General features: G+C 44.2%; 1 protein-coding gene across 1 annotated transcript in view; it reads left to right on the top strand.

Moving 5' to 3' along the window:
• LOC126094833 (hemocyte protein-glutamine gamma-glutamyltransferase-like) overlaps positions 1–20,583 on the top strand; it is a 369,792-nt gene that overhangs the window by 228,738 nt on the left and 120,471 nt on the right. The window contains exon 8 of the mRNA XM_049909430.1: positions 10,862–11,048. Within this exon, the coding sequence (XP_049765387.1) occupies positions 10,862–11,048 (187 nt within the window). The remainder of the gene's footprint in view (positions 1–10,861; positions 11,049–20,583) is intronic.

Here is a 20,583-nt window from a genome sequence, read left to right as displayed (position 1 = left end):
AAGAAAAAAAAAACAGTGGAGACAAAGCTGAGCCCTGGGGAACGCCAGCTGTCACAGGAAGCTGTCAGTCAGTCCTACTGAGCATCGCACCCAGCTGCTGGTGTTTTTGTGCAACTCTGTTACCCAGTGTTCGAGCATACCGAGAAAAGCTCTCTTAGCTATGTGAACGGCTGGAAGACTTACTGAGTTATGTACTGCAGTAACTTGTCAGAGACTTTGGGTATGAGGGACGAAGATAACTTCAGGAGTGCCCCAAAGAAGTGTGATGTAACTGCTCCTATTCTTCATATACACGAGACATTTGTCGGATATAGTGGGCACCAATCAAAAACTCTCTGCTGATGACCCTGAGGTTTAAGGGACAGTGTTGAAGTTTATAGTCAGTAGGGGAACCCAGGAAGGTATGGACAGAATTTCTGTTTTGTGAGACGAGTCGAAGTTTACTTAAATTTGGATAACTGTACTTAGATGTGAATGTTACTTAATGGTATTCCCCCTAAACGGTCACGTCTATTAAGTATTTAGGTGAAAAACTACGAATGGTAGGAACGAGGTACAAGATCAGCTGTAGCAAGACGAATGTCGAACTACAGTTTATTGGAAAAGTTCTGGAAAAGTAAAAAAAAAAACTCCCGTAAATTTACTAGGTACTGTCCTACTGGAGGTAGTATCCCGTATCTTCCAGTGTTGCCTAAATTCAAAGGTGGACGGAGATTCACGCTGCTCTTTGCATTTAGCACATTCGCAATTCATTGTCAGAAGCGCAATAGGCTATAAGTATCAGAAGACAGACCATAAACCGACTGTAGATCGAATGCTAGACATCTGAAATTTGTAGCCTAGCACTTTTCAACTAAGCCTTGAAGCCAGCCACTCCTGAGAGAACATAGCGCCACCTGTTTAGGAGATCGCGTGCAGAACACTTGTGCAAACCATTCTTCAGTATCACTCGAGTGCTTGAGGCAGCCATCATTTTGGATTCAAGGGAGACACCGAAGCAATGTAGAGGAGTGCGGCTAGATTTTTCATTAGTAGGTTCGATCTATTCGAGGGTGTTGGCGAAATTCGCCGTGAGCATAGACAGGAAACCTTGAAGGGAAGAAGATGATATTTTCGCGAAACTATTGAGAAAATTTAGAGAATAAGCATTTGCGGAACGACTGTTTCTGTGTGAGGATGCTATGCACAAAGGATGGAAATGTGGGACTCTTAGAGATGGATAGTACTTGTCATGTTATTCTTCAATTCATTTGCGAGTGGATGAATTACGGAAATCAATTTCTTTATGCTGGGTTTCACTGCCACCCGGTTTTATCAGAGGTCAAAATAGTGGTTCCACTTAATCTACATCAACATCTACATCTACATGACTAGTCTGCAATTCACATTTAAGTGCTTGGCAGAGGGTTCATCGAACCACAATCATACTATCTCTCTACTATTCCACTCCCGAACAGAGCTCGGGAAAAACGAACAGCTAAAGCTTTATGTTGGAGCTCTGATTTCTCTTATTGTATTTTGATGATCATTCCTACCTATGTAGGTTGGGCTCAACAAAATATTTTCGCATTCAGAATGACAGACAACATATCAAACAAACATGTCAGGGGAAGAAAAGGAAAACCAATGCAATTTAAAGACAAGGTGTAGCACGAGTCGATACACGGCTCAACTTCCTGACACTTAAATTTACACTCGGTGATAACAAATTCCTCTTCTTCAGAAACTCTTTCCTCACCACTGCCACTCTACATTTTATATCCTCTCTACTTAGTATTTGTCATTGAATAAAAGATACATTGACGTCAAGGCCCGCATCTCGTGGTCGTGCGGTAGCGTTCTCGCTTCCCACGCCCGGGTTCCCGGGTTCGATTCCCGGCGGGGTCAGGGATTTTCTCTGCCTCGTGATGGCTGGGTGTTGTGTGCTGTCCTTAGGTTAGTTAGGTTTAAGTAGTTCTAAGTTCTAGGGGACTTATGACCACAGCAGTTGAGTCCCATAGTGCTCAGAGCCATTTGAACCATTTGAACCATTGACGTCAACACATGGCGTCATAGCTTAGTTGTTTCTTCGTCCAATTTTTCGAGCAATTAACTGCAAAGAATCCTCAAGATGAAGAGAGAGGAAAACCCGTAGTGTGTTACCTTTCTGTAGATGTCTGCACCTCAACTACGTACACGTCACTTCACACGACGCTGTACGCGCGTAAGAAGTAAAATTTTGTGGTTTTTCCCTCCTTCCTGGTGTTCCGGTTTTAAAAGGCGGCAGTGCAGGTGTGTAAAGTAACGTCGTGTGGCATGCACTGGTTTCTCGCCGTGCAAACGCCCGGCGTCGCAAGCGACCACGCCGTATTATTACCGGTCGCAGAGAAATGCCGCGTGCGGTGGGGGGGGGGGGGGGGGCGGCGGCGAGGTGTGGATCGCCAGGGGCGACGGGCGCGGCGCTGTGGCGGCCGCGGAAGATATTGTGCCGGCTATATCGAGCGCGTCAGGCGGCGGGCAGAGCGCCTGGGGTTAGCGGCAGAAATCTGCGCCGCGACGCCACCTTTTGTACGTGTAAACGTTTCGCTAGCGCTCTCCCTCCTCCCCTCCCCTACCTCACTTTTCCTTCCCAGCTGCTTGCTTGTTTCCCTCCCGGTAGCTCCCCCCCCCCCCCCCCGCCGCTTTATTTTCCCCCTTCCACCTTGCTGTACCCGCACTACCACGCTTTTTTTATTTGCAGGCACGTAGCCAAGTTTGGAAAAGAATGGTGAAACAAAGTTGGGCAGTCTCATTCGCGGGTGCAAAAAAGCGTTTTAGTTTCTTTTTTTTTTTCCTCTTCCCCCTCCTGCTCTTCCTCCTCCACCTCCATAGAGTCACGGGCCCGCTGTGGTGAGGGTGAAAGAGGAGCCAGGGGTGGGAGGTGGTGTGAGTGGGAAAAGGAAATACAAAGACGGCTGTATTTCCGCTGAAAGTTACACGCACAATTCAGGGCTGGTACCAGCTTCGCGGCGCCGGCACCGAGGTGTGAGAGCTTCATCGCAAGAAGGAGCGTTCGTGGGTGGGTGGGGGGGGGGCAGTGGAAGCTACTGGGGACAAGGAGGGTGGGCGCGGACGGGGCCGACAACACGCAGGAGACACGTCGCATTACGCAGCCGCCAGCGGACAAGTTTTATGAAAGTAAATTTGTCTGGGCTGCAGAAGGAACGGAACGGGGGAGGAAACGCGGAGAAGAATGCGCTTGTCCCTTTTTTGTGAGGCCGTTTCCCAGAGATTATACGAAATTAAACATCTTCTTTCCCCTTCACTACGAGCTCGCTGTTGCTGCCGATATTGTCCTTCGTGTTACTCCAGTAATTATGTCGATTTCTCCGTACGCCTTCTAACAACCCCACCACAACAAACGTCAAAATTTAATAATGATTGTGGTGTTGCTCACGCTGCTAAATACTGCATTTTCGGCTAACAGCAAAGTTATTATGTGGCAGGTGTCATTAGAGCACCGTTAATAAAGTCATTTCATGTAATAATGAATAAACTAGGCACTCATCTTTTCCTGTTTCCCACGCTGGTCTCGTTATATAATCATGGCTCAATCGTCGAAAATCTAGGTGGTGATGATTCCAAGTTCGGATGCAAAGAGGCCTAGGTTTTATTCTGCTATATTCAAAAGTTTTGTAGATGCGCTTCACAAACCATTCTTGAAGATTGCACTTTTGCAAGACAACGGTGATGTAAAAAAGTAATCAGCACTCCGAATTTAAGTTACACTTCCTTTCAATTGCTTTTGCTGCAATATCACGTAACACACAAAATATCACTTCACAATACAAAACATACTTGAAAACATCTTCCTCACTGTTAAAGTTCACATTTTATAAGCTGACTACAATACGCGTCTTTCCAACATGACGTCCAAGACTTGACTTTCTCATGGTCCGACTCTCTAACAACTAACTCTAATGATCGCCTACGCGCCCAAAAATCAGAGTTACAACTACGTCAAAGATCATAGTGATAAAAGAAAGAATACATATACGAATAATAACATTGCAATATAAACACATCGATGTATCAAAGTACCTCCACATTAATGAAATCAAATCTGAATGTTGTCTCAGCAATATGTCAACTACTTTACAGAAACACAATAAGAATATTACTGGTATCGAGAGGTTCAGGTGAGGTGCCGTAATGGGTACGTAATTCAAGTACCATTACAATCTGTATCAAGCAATTTATTTTCATGTTCAATATTTGTATATCTGACAGCTCAGAAAGTTGCGGTGGCTGAAATCTAAATTGCACGCCATGTTAAACAGGATCCAGTCACAATAAACTGTCTGCACAGTACAGCCTATAACACTAAAGAACTCTTGTAATTATGAATGCAGTTGCGGGTGTTATACCTTATTCACACTGAGTACGAAGCACATACCCAAAATCAATTCAGTGTCATACACAGGATTTGAGACGTGGAAAAGGCACTCCAAGTCGAGGCGTGAAGTCAAGGGCGGAATAACAATAGGAAATGCCTGAATATCGCCGCATTTGCTATTCCGACTTAATCGTTCAGTAGCGCAGAACAACATTCCAGAGGGCGTCGGAGGTTTCTGGCGCGGGGTCAGGCCAGTTTTGACATACTTGCCAGCAATAGTGACTCTCGCTGACTTACGGTTTAGAAATTAATTGTGCGCTGCCGGAAACAGAGGGACATACTGTAACGGTAAGTGCCCCACAGCAAGAAAGAAAAAGAAAATAACTGCTGTAGTTTTACATGGAGTTTGAAGCAATAGGATGACACAGTAGCATTCGAAAAGTCGTGTGTTTCCTCACTTAAAGCTCTTCATTTCAGAGTAGCGTTTACACCCAACACCCCCAATAATTTACTAGGTATAATCCACTTTCTGCCTCTTCCTGCAGTTTTTTTCCGTTTACGACACCGTCTGGTAGCAACGAAATTACCACCTGATAACTTAACATTTGTTATATCATATTCTACCTTCTTCTATTCAATGATTTCAGCATACAGCTTTCTTCGCCACTTCCACCGGAAACCTACTACTGTGTTATCTGTCCATTAAACTGTCAGCATCCTTTTTACCTTCTCTTTTCCTCGCTCCTCCACTTCCTCAGCATCGAAGCGTATAAAAAACCTGATGACTCACTTGGCCACATGATTTTTTTAGGCTGCCAGTACTGACAGGTGCATGGCGCCACCTATAAGAATCATCCAAAACAGAAGAAATCCGCCCTGCATACGGAAACTAAGAGAGCACGCCAAATCAGTGGTGCTTTCACTCAGTGTTTTCTATAAATGGGGTGCAACAGGGATAAGTGCAGATATTTCTACTGGTGACTGAGAAGAGTCTACAATTATACCTATTAGGAGTAATATATTTTTAGGGCGGTTAGTAACTCCAAGTGCAGGTTACAAGAGCAAGACATTAACGCTTATTATCCCCTGGGCAGCAGGTCAGATGTTCAATTGTAACACATGGATGCAGAACAGTTAGTCTATACTGACGGCGTAGTCCATTTATTGGTGCCGCTACGGCCGTGCAGAAAACATCAGATCGTAAAGTGTGTGAGATGTTTGAGGGGAGGCTGTTCGGTGTAGAGAAGAACAACCAACACACTGATGTGTATATATTAGTGTACCAGATATAACAGTATCTGCAGTTATACCTGTTACACTCTGTATTTCTCTCCTTGCGTATGCTGCAGAGAACTCTCGCATTTCTCGTCCTCCCAGATGAGACGCGCCGTTCGTTTCAATGCGCATCACATTCTGCAGCCGGTTGCACTCTGTTCCCTAAAAGACCATCCGAACATCTTCTATAACGTGTAGAATGAGAAATCAAGTCATTCACACTGAGAACATAAGCTCATCCTTCTTATACACTACTCCCTTTTCCGTATGTTCGAAAAGCCGACAGTTAATGTATACCAGTCCAACGAGCTCTGTAGTATGTTTGCTCCCATCAGAAGATATTGTAATGCCAGAATCATTGTTACATTAATACCTATGAAAACTATAAAAATATTGTACTAGACAATGCGAAATACTTGAATTCCAACATTAAAAACACACCAAACTGAAAATGACGACATATACATACCATATCTAGGTATCTTGCCAACAACACTTTTGCACCTACATCTACATCTATACCCTACAAGATATCTGACGGTGTGTGGCGGAGTGTACTTTCAGATCACTATATTTCCCGCGTTCACGTTTCCATTCACGAATGGCGCAAAGGAAGGATGACTCTGAATAAAGCTCTGTATTAGCTACAGTTCTCGGATTTCTTCATTGTGATCATTATGTCAGACGTGTGTAGGGGAAAGCAATAATTCGCTTGACTCATCACAGAATGCCGAGATTTCTTCCGGGTTTTATGGCCGTGGTCCATGGAACTCTTCTACACCTGACGTTTCGTCCAAAGCTACGCTGGACGTCTTCGGAGGTGCTCCTGGTTGTGCTGAGTCTTGCCGACTGACGAGTCGGACGTCGAAGAACGGCCTAAGTACCGAGGAAAGTGGACGTGGTCTGGATTTCACATGATAGCAGAGATAAATCTTGTCAAGGTTAAAATATAACTATCCATCATAGTACGTCAAAGGTAAAAACTTCTCATCGATTCTACAGCGCCACTGTCCATATTTCGCTGAATTTCACAGCTTCTTCTTTTCTGTTAAAATTATCTCCATGTTTATATATTTCGATGGCTTCTCTACATAGCCATGGATAATAGATCGTCATAGTGCGGCGGCGCGGTTCTTTCCGTCCCTTTACGACGGACATGCACCTACCTGTGAACATTGTCTCAGCAGATCATAAGTAGGGAAGCCGAGTGAAACCTACTGTACTTCGACGTGAACCAGGCTGCAATTAAAGTCACTAATCTACGCTTCGGGAGAAAGTTTTCATATGAAATGAAAGGTTGGAAATTTTGTCCTCAGTTAATATATCCTGAAACTTAGGTGAACAAGTATCACTGCCAAGCCCGTGCTAGTCTTAACACAGTTACTCACAATCCTTTTCACTCACGTTAGGAAGTTTATGGTGTTGCATTTCCCGAAAACGTAATAGCTACAAAAATACTGATGGCTCTAGATCGAATATTAAGTCGGTCGGTACCAAATGCAGTCACAGTTTTTTAGCCACCGACCTGCTCAATGCGCCCCGAGGAATATATGTCTTATCTCGTCACAAAATTCACTTAAAATTTCCGAAATTCCTACATACACATCGGAATAATTATGCCGTCACTTTACCACACTTTTGATGTATGAAACACTGCTAGATCCGGCAACTTATCGTTTCCATCGGAACTACTACTACACACGTCCGATCTGTTTCATGGCTAGGTGTCGACTCTTCTCTCGAGCACTCTAAGTCTTCTCTACCAGCAGAGAAAAACGCACGAAAAATATTGCTTTACCATTGGTCAGTTTACTCAACAGCCAATATCAGTCTTCTCTACCAGCAGAGAAAAACGCGCGAAGAATATTGCTTTACCATTGGTCAGTTTACTCAACAACCAATAGCAAAACAACATTCTCCCGCGTCAATCCGCGCTTTTCATCAATAACCAATGGCAAAATAGTAAACCTAACGACTGCACCTTTCACCGACGTAATTATCTAATATGCTGAAGTTTTGCTTATGCATAAAGTTATTTACTATTGTTATTTATATCTGAATTAACTTTCCCTTTTACCATAAACTTACTTTACAAATCTAGTCTACAAAAATCCCCTTTGCCCATATCCGTACTTCTTCGAAATGTTCCCACACTAAATCCTACTACATAACTCGTTAAACAATTATCTTCATATTAACCTTAAACCACACTCACGCATCATTCATACTGCTAAAACACAATTATAACATTTTACATACACAAAAAGACATAATAACACTTTATGAAAATACTAGAACAGTTTATGAAAAACATTCTATTACTGTAGTGCACTCTAGTGGGCACAACCGAAAGTAAAATCACAGTCCCCCTAACCAGTATTGTTCTCTATCGGCTGATACATAAACTACGTGCGCGTCCAGTCTCGCGTCACCATCTGTCACTATCCAGCTCTGAGACACATCTCCCACTTAACCGCCTCCAAGGCAGGATCGTTTTACGGCGCTTCGCCGCAATAGTACATAAAACAGAAAAGAAGAAGCTATGAAAATGGAGGTACTTCTGTGAACACATCTTATCCGTCCATCTCTCGCCCCCCCCCCCCCCACCCCCCCACCCCCCCCCCCCGTCCATCATGGACCCATTCCGTCTGTTTCCACCTGATAATAACGTTTGTTAAGCACATATGTGGCTCTACGGAACGCAAAGAGCACGTACTGATGCAAGCCCGAATCAGTCTCCATTAAAATGTGCTGCAGCCACCACAGACGCCTACTGCAGAGGCAACACTGCAGACAGACCAGCGATGCGGGTTGTAAGTACTACAGTTGACAACAAACACGTGGCTGCGGCCAACGTCCAGCAGAGAGCATCAACCAGTAGCAGAGGAAGGGGGCGCGACGATCAGCGAACTATTTCTGGCGATCACGTATGTGCGAATAGTCCCGTAAATACCCCTCCTCCCGGGGCTAGACAAGCCGGCGCCCGGCCGTTCAGCAGGGAGTTCTCGACTCGCCGAGTGAGGAGAAGACCGTTCAGTCCAGTCGACCATCCTCTCCTCCTTTGCTAACAGCCGACTTCGACATGGAACATCTGTGCGGGTATAGAGTCGAAGGAAACTCTGATTATAGGAATTAGTTGTTATTTGCTTGATCCGTAGAAGGGATCCTTATTGATTTTTGGTTTTGAAGAGGGTGTTACTGCTGGTGGTTTATTTTAGTTTCCTTAATATAAAAAATTGACAAGACGATTTAGGTCTTGCTCTACAGATTTAGCACAATGTGTCACTGAATAATCGGCCACGATACCTCCCAAATGTTTTCAGCACGTCAGACAGAGCGTCCCGAAATTCAGCGACTGGGTGTCTCTGTGAGGGCTCTGCTTGATGTCCACCACGCACACTCCATTCACTGAATGATCCCTAGACGCCAGGTGTGTGTCGTTGCTGTCATTTACAAATATACAGGGTGTTACAAAAAGGTACGGCCAAACTTTCAGGAAACATTCCTCACACACAAAGAAAGAAAATATGTTACCTGGACATGTGTCCGGAAACGCCTACTTTCCATGTTAGAGCTCATTTTATTACTTCTCATCAAATCACATTAATCATGGAATGGAAACACACAGCAATAGAACGTACCAGCGTGACTTCAAACACTTTGTTACAGGAAATGTTTAAAATGTCCTCCGTTAGCGAGGATACATGCATCCACCCACCGTCGCATGGAATACCTGATGCGCTCATGCAGCCCTGGAGAATGGCGTATTGCATCACAGCCGTCCACAATACGAGCACGAAGAGTCTCTACATTTGGTACCGGGGTTGCGTAGACAAGAGCTTTCAAATGCCCCCATAAATGAAAGTCAAGAGAGTTGAGGTCAGGAGAGCGTGGAGGCCATGGAATTGGTCCGCCTCTACCAATCCATCGGTCACCGAATCTGTTGTTGAGAAGCGTACGAACACTTCGACTGAAATGTGTAGGAGCTCCATCGTGCATGAACTACATGTTGTGTCGTACTTGTAAAGGCACATGTTCTAGCAGCACAGGTAGAGTATCCCGTATGAAATCATGATAACGTGCTCCATTGAACGTAGGTGGAGGAACATGGGGCCCAATCAAGTCATCACCAACAATGCCTGCCCAAACTTTCACAGAAAATCTGTGTTGATGACGTGATTGCACAATTGCGTGCGGATTGTCGTCAGCCCACACATGTTGACTGTGAAAATTTGCAATTTGATCACGTTGGAATGAAGCCTCATCCGTAAAGAGAACATTTGCACTGAAATAAGGATTAACACATTGTTGGATGAACCATTCGCAGAAGTGTACCCGTGGAGGCCAATCAGCTGCCGATAGTGGCTGCACACGCTGTACATGGTACGGAAACAACTGGTTCTCCTGTAGCACTCTCGATACAGTGACGTGGTCAACGTTACCTTGTACAGCAGCAACTTCTCTGACGCTGACATTAGGGTTATCGTTAACTGCACGAACAATTGCCTTGTCCATTGCAGGTGTCCTCGTCGTTCTAGGTCTTCCCCAGTCGCGAGTCATAGGCTGGAATGTTCCGTGCTCCCTAAGACGCCGATCAATTGCTTCGAACGTCTTCCTGTCGGGACACCTTCGTTCTGGAAATCTGTCTCGATACAAACGTACCGCGCCACGGCTATCGCCCCGTGCTAATCCATACATCAAATGGGCATCTGCCAACTCCGCTTTTGTAAACATTGCACTGACAGCAAAACCACGTTCGTGATGAACACTAACCTGTTGACGCTACGTACTGATGTGCTTGATGCTAGTACTGTAGAGCAGTGAGTCGCATGTCAACACAAGCACCGAAGTCAACATTACCTTCCTTCAATTGGGCCAACTGGCGTTGAATCGAGGAAGTACAGTACATTCTGACGAAACTAAAATGAGCTCCAACATGGAAATTAAGCGTTTCCGGACACATGTCCACATAACATTTTTTCTTTATTTGTGTGTGAGGAATGTTTCCTGAAAGTATGGCCGTACCTTTTTGTAACACCCTGTATTGCTACCATCCGACATCGGTTCACGCACCAGACTGAAACATACAAATTATGTATGGAAGTAGCTTCCAGTACCCATAGTCTTCTTGGGATTGTTTTGCGTAACGTCACATCTTCAGTATCAGCTGATTTACGGGTCAGGCTGCTGTCGGCCTGGGACTTCATCAATGCATGACGGCTGTGCCTGCAGACGCGGACGACTCCAGCGGCTCGTACCAGTGTGGCCCCGCCTCGCTGGAGGCCATCCGCTGCGGTGCTGTGGGATTCAACTACGACGTCGGCTTCATGCTGGCCTCCGTCAACGCGGACGTCTTCCGCTGGAAGGAGGACCCCGACTGCGAGCTCGGCTACAAGAGCATCCACTGCGACAAGTACCAGTAAGTGGCCCCTCTGTACTTACCTTGCACGCAGCTACACCACCGTCCACTGCCACAAGTACCAGTGAGTGGCCCCTCTGTACTTACCTTGCACGCAGCTACACCACCGTCCACTGCCACAAGTACCAGTGAGTGGCCCCTCTGTACTTACCTTGCACGCAGCTACACCACTGTCCACTGCCACAAGTACCAGTGAGTGGCCCCTCTGTACTTACCTTGCACGCAGCTACACCACCGTCCACTGCCACAAGTACCAGTGAGTGGCCCCTCTGTACTTACCTTGCACGTAGCTACACCACCGTCCACTGCCACAGGCACCAGTAAGCTACCTGATTACATTCATTATGTACACAGCTACACGTGCACCCACTGTCACAAGTGCCAATAAATCTACCTCGTGTGCACTGCTGCACAGACACCCAATACAACAAGTTCAAGTTAGCAAGTTCATTATACGAGGGTCACTCCAAAAGAAATGCACACTTTTTTAAAAATCCATCATTTTTCTGCATGTTTTAAAGTTTTACAGTGTGTAGATACATCGTTTAGGAACAATATTTTCATTTCTCCACATAATTTCTATCCCTCTCAACTGCCTTACGCCATCTTGGAATCAGCGCCTGTATACCTGCACGGTAAAATTCTGGACCAACCTGTTGGAGCCACTGTTTGGCAGCGTGCATCATCTTCAAACCTTGTTCCACGAAGAGAGACTTTCAGTTTCCCAAAGAGATGATAGTCACATGGAGCCAGGTCAGGACTGTAAGGCGGGTGTTTCAGTGTTGTCCATCCGAGTTTTGTGATCGCTTCCATGGTTTTTTGACTGACATGTGGCCTTGCATTATCGTGCAACAGCAAAACATCCTACTTTTGGCGATGTGGTCGACCACGACTCAGTCGAGTTTGAAGTTTCCTCAGTGTCGTCACATACGCATCAGAATTTATGGTGGTTCGACTTGGCATGATGTCCACAAGCAAGAGTCATTCGGGATCGAAAAACAACGTAGCGATAACTTTTCCAGCAACAAGTGTGGTTTTGAATTTCTTTTCTTGGGTGAATTTGCATGATGCCACTCCATTAGTTGCCTCTTCGTCTCTGGTGAAAAATGATAGAGCCATGTTTAATCACCTGTCACAATTATTCCAAGAAATTCATCACCAGCATTCTCGTACTGTTCCAAAAGTTCGCTACATACCGTTTTTCTTGTTTCTTTGTGAGCTACTGTCAACTTCCTGAGAACCCGCCTGGCACAAACCTTTTTTAACGCCAACACTTTCAGTATTCTGCAAACACTACCTTCCTCTATCCTCACATTGCGTGACAATTCGTTCACTGTGATGCGTCTGTCAGCAGTCACCAATTCGTTAACTCTCTGCACATTGTCTGGAGTGTGTGCAGTACGAGGCCTGCCGCTGCGAGGACAATCCTCAATATTGCCGTGACCGCTTTCATCACGTAACCTGCTTGCCCACCGAGTAACTATACTGCGATCGACAGCAGCATCTCCATACACCTTTTTCAACCTCTTGTGGATGTTTTCCACTGTCTCGTTTTCACAGCACAGGAGTTCTACACAGGACGTTGCTTCTGACGAACGTCAAGTGTAGCAGCCATCTTGAAGACATGCTGTGACGGCCGCGCTCACGGGACCAGGTTGAACTAAGTTTGAAAACAAGCGGGAAGGCTGTATCTACACACGGGAAAACTTTCACACATGCTGAACGAAAACTGTATTTTTACCAAAGTAGTGTGCATCTCTTTTGGAGTGACCCTCGTACGTGTCACAAACTGGACTGAACAACGTCTAGTGTAACAAGTTACAGTAAACCATCTCATTATCACCTGCACATCTGTCCACTGTGCAAAGTACCAGTAAGCGACCTCCTCATACTTATCAAGTGCACATCTACTCCAACATTCACTGTCGCAAATACTTTTAAACAGCCTTATGATTCCTATGAGATGCTCAGGCAGATAAGCTAGGATACCCAAGGATCTATTGTAGCAAGTACCAGTAAGTTACTTCATTATACTCGTACGGTGCACAACTATGCTAGCATACACTGTGGCTAGTACTAGTTAGCTACTGAATTTTACTTGTTACATTGTAAACTCCACCAGCGTCGATACCACTAAGCAGCCTCTTTCTATTAATCACAAGCTGGCCTACATCAGTACCATCTCTGACAAGTAATAGTAAGTTACCTCAAAAATGGTTCAAATGGCTCTGAGCACTATGGGACTTAACATCTATGGTCATCAATCCCCTAGAACTTAGAACTACTTAAACCTAACTAACCTAAGGACAGCACACAACACCCAGCCATCACGAGGCAGAGAAAATCCCTGACCCCGCCGGGAATCTAACCCGGGAAGCCAGGCGTGGGAAGCGAGATGCGGGCAGTAAGTTACCTCATCACATTCATCATATACATAGCTTAACCAGTCTCACTATGACCGGTATTGATAAACACTACCATTGAACTTATCATGCACACAGCTATGCCAGCATCCACCGTAAGAAGTGCCATTAAGCTACATCATTATACACGGTGATTCGCCTGTCCCTATCGCTGGGTTTTATGCAACCTGTAACGCCTTCACGTACCATGAACAGGATTTTCATATCCTCTCCCTCGCTATGCGCAAACTGTTACTCCTACAGAAAAAAGAAACAGGATCTTTTTATAGGAAACTTGATTTAGTTGAATTTTGAGCTCGAATACGTTTCCGCTAGGGGTCTTAGTTCTCGAATTATTCAATGAAAACGTACAAAAGTTACCTTCACACTCGTTTTTCTTGAATAGCTCGAAAACTTTTGCCTCTATCAAAAACGTAGTTGGCTACAAAATTCCCTGCAAATAGGACCGTTATCTTTTCTGAAGGACTAATACTTTGCGCTTATCGACCGAGAGAATATGAAAATGTGGGAGTGTGCTTTTTCAGGGTATTATAAAAAAACCCATGGGTAGGGGCAGATGAATAACCCTGCATTTACCATGAGCAGTCCTGAAGTACTGTCCACAGAGACAAGTACAGGTGAGCAAGCTAACTGTACGTGTCACAAGCTGGGCTGCACCAGCATGTATTCAGACAAGCACCAGTAATCAACGTCCCTGTACTTATCACTTGCATGTCTGCTTTAACATTTCACTGCGGCAAGTACCAGAATGCATCAGCACCATCATTCTTATCAAGTCCGCGGTTTCTCCTGCATCCACTGTGGTAAGTACCTGTCAGCAAACCCGGTGTTCTTCTAATAAGAGTGGCCGAGAGGTTCTAGGCGCTTAAGTCCGGAACCGCGCTGCTGCTACCGTCGCTGGTTCGAATCCTGCCTCGGGCATGGATGTGTGTGAGGTCCTTAGGTTAGTTACGTTTAAGTAATCCTAAGTCTAGGAGACTGATGACCTCAGATGTTAAGTCCCATAGTGCTTAGAGCCATTTGAACCATTTCTAATAAGAGCAGAAGACGGGAGGAGAGTGTATGTCTTCAGAAACGTCGTAGACAACTGCCAGCTCAGACGACAGAAAATGTTGTTGCTCCAACTCACCGATAAAACCATCATTTGTTACAACACCACTGTGACAAGTAGCACTGAGCGACCCCTACAGACCTATCAAGCGGTTGGCCACACCGGCAACATTCACTGACACACGTACCATTAAACAACCTGAATGTGCCTATCAAGAGCACACCTACTCCAGCATCCAATGTTATAACTACCACGAAGCCTAATGTTTACATTCATCGTACGTTTGTAGGATTCTTTCTGGTCTTAGATGCGCAACATTACAGTCACAAGTGTTCAAGCGTACAAGGAGTGTACTGTACCTACCACACAGGTAATTTGCGCGAAGAGTAGAGCGTCCGAACGTTTTCAGTTACTACATCTTTCAAACAGTCTTCAAGGTAAAGTGGAACTGCAAATTTCATTTTATGTGGAACTTCCTACAAACTGGAGGATGCGGGTCAGTTTTACAATCTTTGTGTTATTGAAGAATAATTTAATTCTGAGAAACATATTCCTCAACTGATTAAACAACAAGATTCCGCAACATCTGTTCCTCGTTTACTTAGTAATTTTGGAAACAACTAATCAACATCTAACATTTTAAATATATCATTAGTGTTATACTTAAAAACAAAGTAATGATTCCACTGAAGCGAATAGTTGAACGGATTAGACATTTTATCCATTCCTTCATAACGGATACACTCGCTAATGAAACTCATCATAAATAATCCATTACACAGAAAAATAAACATAAATGCACCTACAACAGTGGGAAAAAGGACCTTTTCACTCTTACCAGTCCCGTCGGTGGTTTGTGACGGAGTTCAATGTGCTGCCACGGCAACCTTTGATCGTTCATCCAGCGACGTAAAGTATCATTGCAAAATTTAAATCTGGTCTAAAATCATTTCTTCTGGATGAGAGCTTCTGTTCCACGAATGATGTTTTGACGTAAAAACTGTCAGCACGAATAACTAAAAAACTGAATTTCAATGTATAACTCCTGGTATGATTAGAATTAAATAATAATATGTTCACTGTCAGTAAGACAACGTCCTGTAAAGTTACTTATAAATAAATACTGTACACATAGCCCGTAACCTCACTCACTACACGTCATTTCAATAAATACGTACAAATGACCCTTTGACCATATTACAAATTAACAAACCATAAGCCGATGTCGCTGCGAAAACCATAAAAGGACAGTACAGTGTAGATTACGACTATATTATGCTCATTAGCACTGGGACGGGGGAGGTGCATTTGGAATGTTAAATATTTCTGACGGAGTAAATTTTCGGAGTACTTTCCGTCCCTCGCTAACACAGAGTCAGATCACAAAATAAAGGGAATTTTTGAGGAGGTACTTACGCATATGAAATCCGTCAAAATGTGTAAAGGGATCCATAATTTATCGCTGGTTCTTTGGCGCCAACGCCGCTCCTTGTCCACGTAATGTCAGTGAGAACGCATCTATTGGCGATTCAGCGAAATAATCTCCCATCTCTGTGCTCTACATCTCCAGCACATTATTACTGAAAAGCTAGTAACAGAAAATGCGCTTGTCTTCAAGAAGCTGTTATCAAAACAGGAAAAAACAACTGGCAATGTATCTTTACACGTATCAGGTGGAGAAGGGCAAGTCTGGGATTCTATAGTGTCGGTTAAATTTATGAAGAACAGAGTACAAAAAGATTTACGGGTAGCCCCCCCCCCCCCCCCCATTTTCTGTTGTAGAGTACAGCATACGTATTGGAGATGTGACAACCTGTGATTTGTGTTCCGTGTTGGAGTGCAGTTGTCATGGTGAAGACAAGCCTTTTCTCTTTAATTCTGAAATAATGAGACTATTTCTAATTTGTGGAAAGAAAAACTTTTGTATTAAGGGAATAAAATTAGCTATCTGTTCCCATTTCAATTGGTCGTTCGAAGGCTGTTAAAAACAGTAACTTGAATATGCTTATCGAACCATTTCTCCTGACTGAATCCTTATCAGATGTGCGCAGCAAAGCTTTAATTATCATGTTCTTAAATAACCTGTGCTATAATACTGGAAGAATTACGATGAAGTGTAGAAGATAGGGGAATAACGACATGTGTACACCAAAACTGGAAACTATACAGAAGAGGAGGTAGTGAAAACAACCCGCTATCAGGGAGGAAAGGAAGCAAGAAGGATATCAGGAGTAGCTTGGCACAGACGATGAAAGTGTACTTCAGTAACTTCTTGGAAGTAAAAAGTGGGCGATATGGCCGAGCGGTTCTAGGCGCTTCTGTCTGAAACCACGCGACCGATACGGTCGCAGGTTCGAATCCTGCCTCGGATGTGGATGTGATGTCCTTAGGTTAGTTAGGTTTAAGTAGTTCTAAGTTATAGGGGACTGATGACCTCAGATGTTAAGTCCCATAGTGTTCAGAGCCATTTGAGCCATTTGGACGATAGGAAACCAAGAGAAGAAAGAACTGGAAGCGTTTGAAAAATGGTACTGTGGAACAGTGTTAAAAATTAAGAAGACTTACAATGTGCGAATTAAAGAAGTACTGAAAATAATATGTGAGGAAAGTAGTACATGGAAAAATCCTTCCAGAAGAAGGGACAGGTTAGTGGTTTATCTGCCACGGTCTTCAGCTGTAGTTACGAGTATTTTGTGTTTGGAAGCAGCATTACAATGGAAAACTAGTGGTCACAAACAAAGGATGAGATATGCAGAACCAATTACATAGATTATAGAGTATTTTGGGTGTGGGAGTTTAATAGAGATGAAAACATTAGCAAAAGATAGAGAAAAATGAAGGACTGAATCAGACCAATGGAAAGGTAGATGACAAAAACTATTATGCCTCTTTCTCAGTCTTCCTCCCGACAGAGCACAATCATTCAAACTTGTATTATTTGCAGTTTAATTCATCCGTGGATCACTTTACACTGATATTAGACGGTCGTAGTATGAAAGTTAGAAAATAAAAATATCTACTTCATATATCCAGACATTTACATACATACAGGTCTAGTTTGACAAGGATGGGTCAGGTATTTATTTATTCTTGATAATTACAGCCTTTTATCTGAAAAGCTAAAATAGTCCCTACAAATCACATTTCCTTGGACAGTAATAAATTTATATATTAACTGTTTATTTCTGATACTTAATTTTTAAAATACTACAACTGCTTTTACTACTACAAAAGTACAATGAAATCCTTAACCAGTTCATTTATTCTGGTGCATTTAGCTTGTAGATGACTGTTTCCACTACAGGATCCGCTCTCATACCACCCCGGTCGACAGCCATTGTCTGCCTGATTCCTCAGGCATCGGGCAGCAAGTGAGTAGCGTTTCCACTGTAGCGAGTAATTCCACCCATCAATGTTACAAGTCCATACTTTCAGGGTCGTACGCACCAAGGCAATGTAGATTCTTGGGACACTATTTCATTCGGTGGTCGCCGACCTCAGTCATCTTTCCTCCATCTGCATAGTATGTTACCCAGATTCGATGGCAGCTTCATGATTTATAGTTGAACGCCTCGTGAAGTCTTCCTTGGCCTTCCTGGACGCTGCGGCTGCAGTATCTACATCTACATCTACATTTATACTTCGCAAGCCACCCAACGGTGTGTGGCTGAGGGCACTTTACGTGCCACTGTCGTTACCTCCCTTTCCTATTCCAGTCGCGTATGGTTCGCGGGAAGAACGACTGTCTGAAAGCCTCTGTGCGCGCTCTAATCTCTCTAATTTTACATTCGTGATCTCCTCGGGAGGTATAAGTAGGGGGAAGCAATATATTCGATACCTCATCCAGAAACGCACCCTCTCGAAACCTGGCGAGCAAGCTACACTGCGATGCAGAGCGCCTCTCTTGCAGAGTCTGCCACTTGAGTTTGTTAAACATCTCCGTAACGCTATCACGGTTACCAAATAACCCTGTGACGAAACGCGCCGCTCTTCTTTGGATCTTCTCTATCTCCTCCGTCAACCCGATCTGGTGCGGATCCCACACTGATGAGCAATACTCAAGTATAGGTCGAACGAGTGTTTTGTAAGCCACCTCCTTTGTTGATGGACTACATTTTCTAAGGACTCTCCCAATGAATCTCAACCTGGTACCCGCCTTACCAACAATTAATTTTATATGATCATTCCACTTCAAATCGTTCCGCACGCATACTCCCAGATATTTTACAGAAGTAACTGCTACCAGTGTTTGTTCCGCTATCATATAATCATACAATAAAGGATCCTTCTTTCTATGTATTCTCAATACATTACATTTGTCTATGTTAAGGGTCAGTTGCCACTCCCTGCACTAAGTGCCTATCCGCTGCAGATCTTCCTGCATTTCGCTACAATTTTCTAATGCTGCAACTTCTCTGTATACTACAGCATCATCCGCGAAAAGCCGCATGGAACTTCCGACACTATCTACTAGGTCATTTATATATATTGTGAAAAGCAATGGTCCCATAACACTCCCCTGTGGCACGCCCGAGGTTACTTTAACGTCTGTAGACGTCTCTCCGTTGATAACAACGTGCTGTGTTCTGTTTGCTAAAAACTCTTCAATCCAGCCACACAGCTGGTCTGATATTCCGTAGGCTCTTACTTTGTTTATCAGGCGACAGTGCGGAACTGTATCGAACGCCTTCCGGCAGTCAAGAAGTATCGTCCAAGATGCGGCAGCTCGACTCGCTCCTTACTGCTACTTTAGGATCCACGTGATGTCCATTAGCCGCCGTGTCTTCACAGAGCGAGCAGTCCCACGGCCTGTGTTCTGGTGGGCCCACACAGCCCTAGCTATCGCTCATCTGTCTTTTGATTTTTTATAGATACGTAACATGTGGACCACGGCGAGTCAGGTAATGTATCAGTCAAGAATATGGGTTAAGAAATCTCCTTTTTAATATCTCCCTGATGTTAGGAAGAAATTCGTATGTTCTCCTGCCTGTGCCTGAATTGGCCCATTCATTTTGCCACAGATATCATATGCAATCTTTTTACCGTTTGCGAACTGGCCTCGCTCAGTTCCAAGTACGCTTCGTACTTGCATTTGATGCCTTTCTTCAACCAGTAAAAGCCGCCCGCCCCTTGACCTCATTTCCTGGTCCAGCGGGCACATTCCTAGAATCGCTAACAAAGCATTATTCGGGGTAGTGCAGTAGGCGCCCGTTAATCTTAGTAGCACTCCTCGCTAAACTCTTCTCACTAATGAGGCTGGCTTCACTAGCTGCAGTCTATGAACCCAAACACTTGCACCATATCCTATGACTAACCCTAATATAGATTGGAGGTATTTTCTGATTGTTTTGAATGGAAGTAGAAATTGCCTCTTTGCAATAGTTATAATTTTATTCATCACGTTTGTACCTTTTCTGCCTGTTTCCTCCATATGAAGTGGAAAGTTACGACGTTCGTCCAGAAATGCCCCTAGACATCTCCTTACTGCACTTCTCCTAGTCGTTACATCATTTAATTTTTTTAGGGTTTCTTACTAGGCTTCCTTTTAGTAGGAAGTAGGCTACCTTGTTTTGTGACGTGCTAGTGACAATCCAACACTTCGACACCAGCCCTCAAGTTCGTGGAGGGCTGCATTATATTTGTCTTCTGTAATTCTTCTGGAGACATCACTTGAGAAGAACAGCACGTCAGCTGCAAATGCTGACTGTATTATGGGCTCCAGTGCTGCATAAAAAAACTCTAGACCACACACTGATCCCCTCGGACAGCCTTTAGTTATTGTCTTCGTTAGCTTCTTTCCTGGGCATGTTAAAAAAGCATGTCGCCCATGGCAGTAATCTCTATGGAAGTTGTACAGCGCCTCTGATCATTTTAAATCCCTAAGGCGACCTATATAGATAGTCGGCCGTGACTTTGTAGTATGAACGATGTCGGCACTGGCTTGAAGTAATTCAGGGAGACCACGGAAACATAAATCAGGGACGGCCAGATGAAGGTTGGAGCCTGCATCCACAGAATAGTAGGCTAGTCCATTAAAAACAACGCAGTCTCATCCGGTTGA

The sequence above is a fragment of the Schistocerca cancellata genome, chromosome 8 (assembly GCF_023864275.1).
Source record: "Schistocerca cancellata isolate TAMUIC-IGC-003103 chromosome 8, iqSchCanc2.1, whole genome shotgun sequence".
Lineage (NCBI taxonomy): Eukaryota > Metazoa > Arthropoda > Insecta > Orthoptera > Acrididae > Schistocerca > Schistocerca cancellata.
This window is presented reverse-complemented; position numbering and strand designations above follow the sequence as displayed.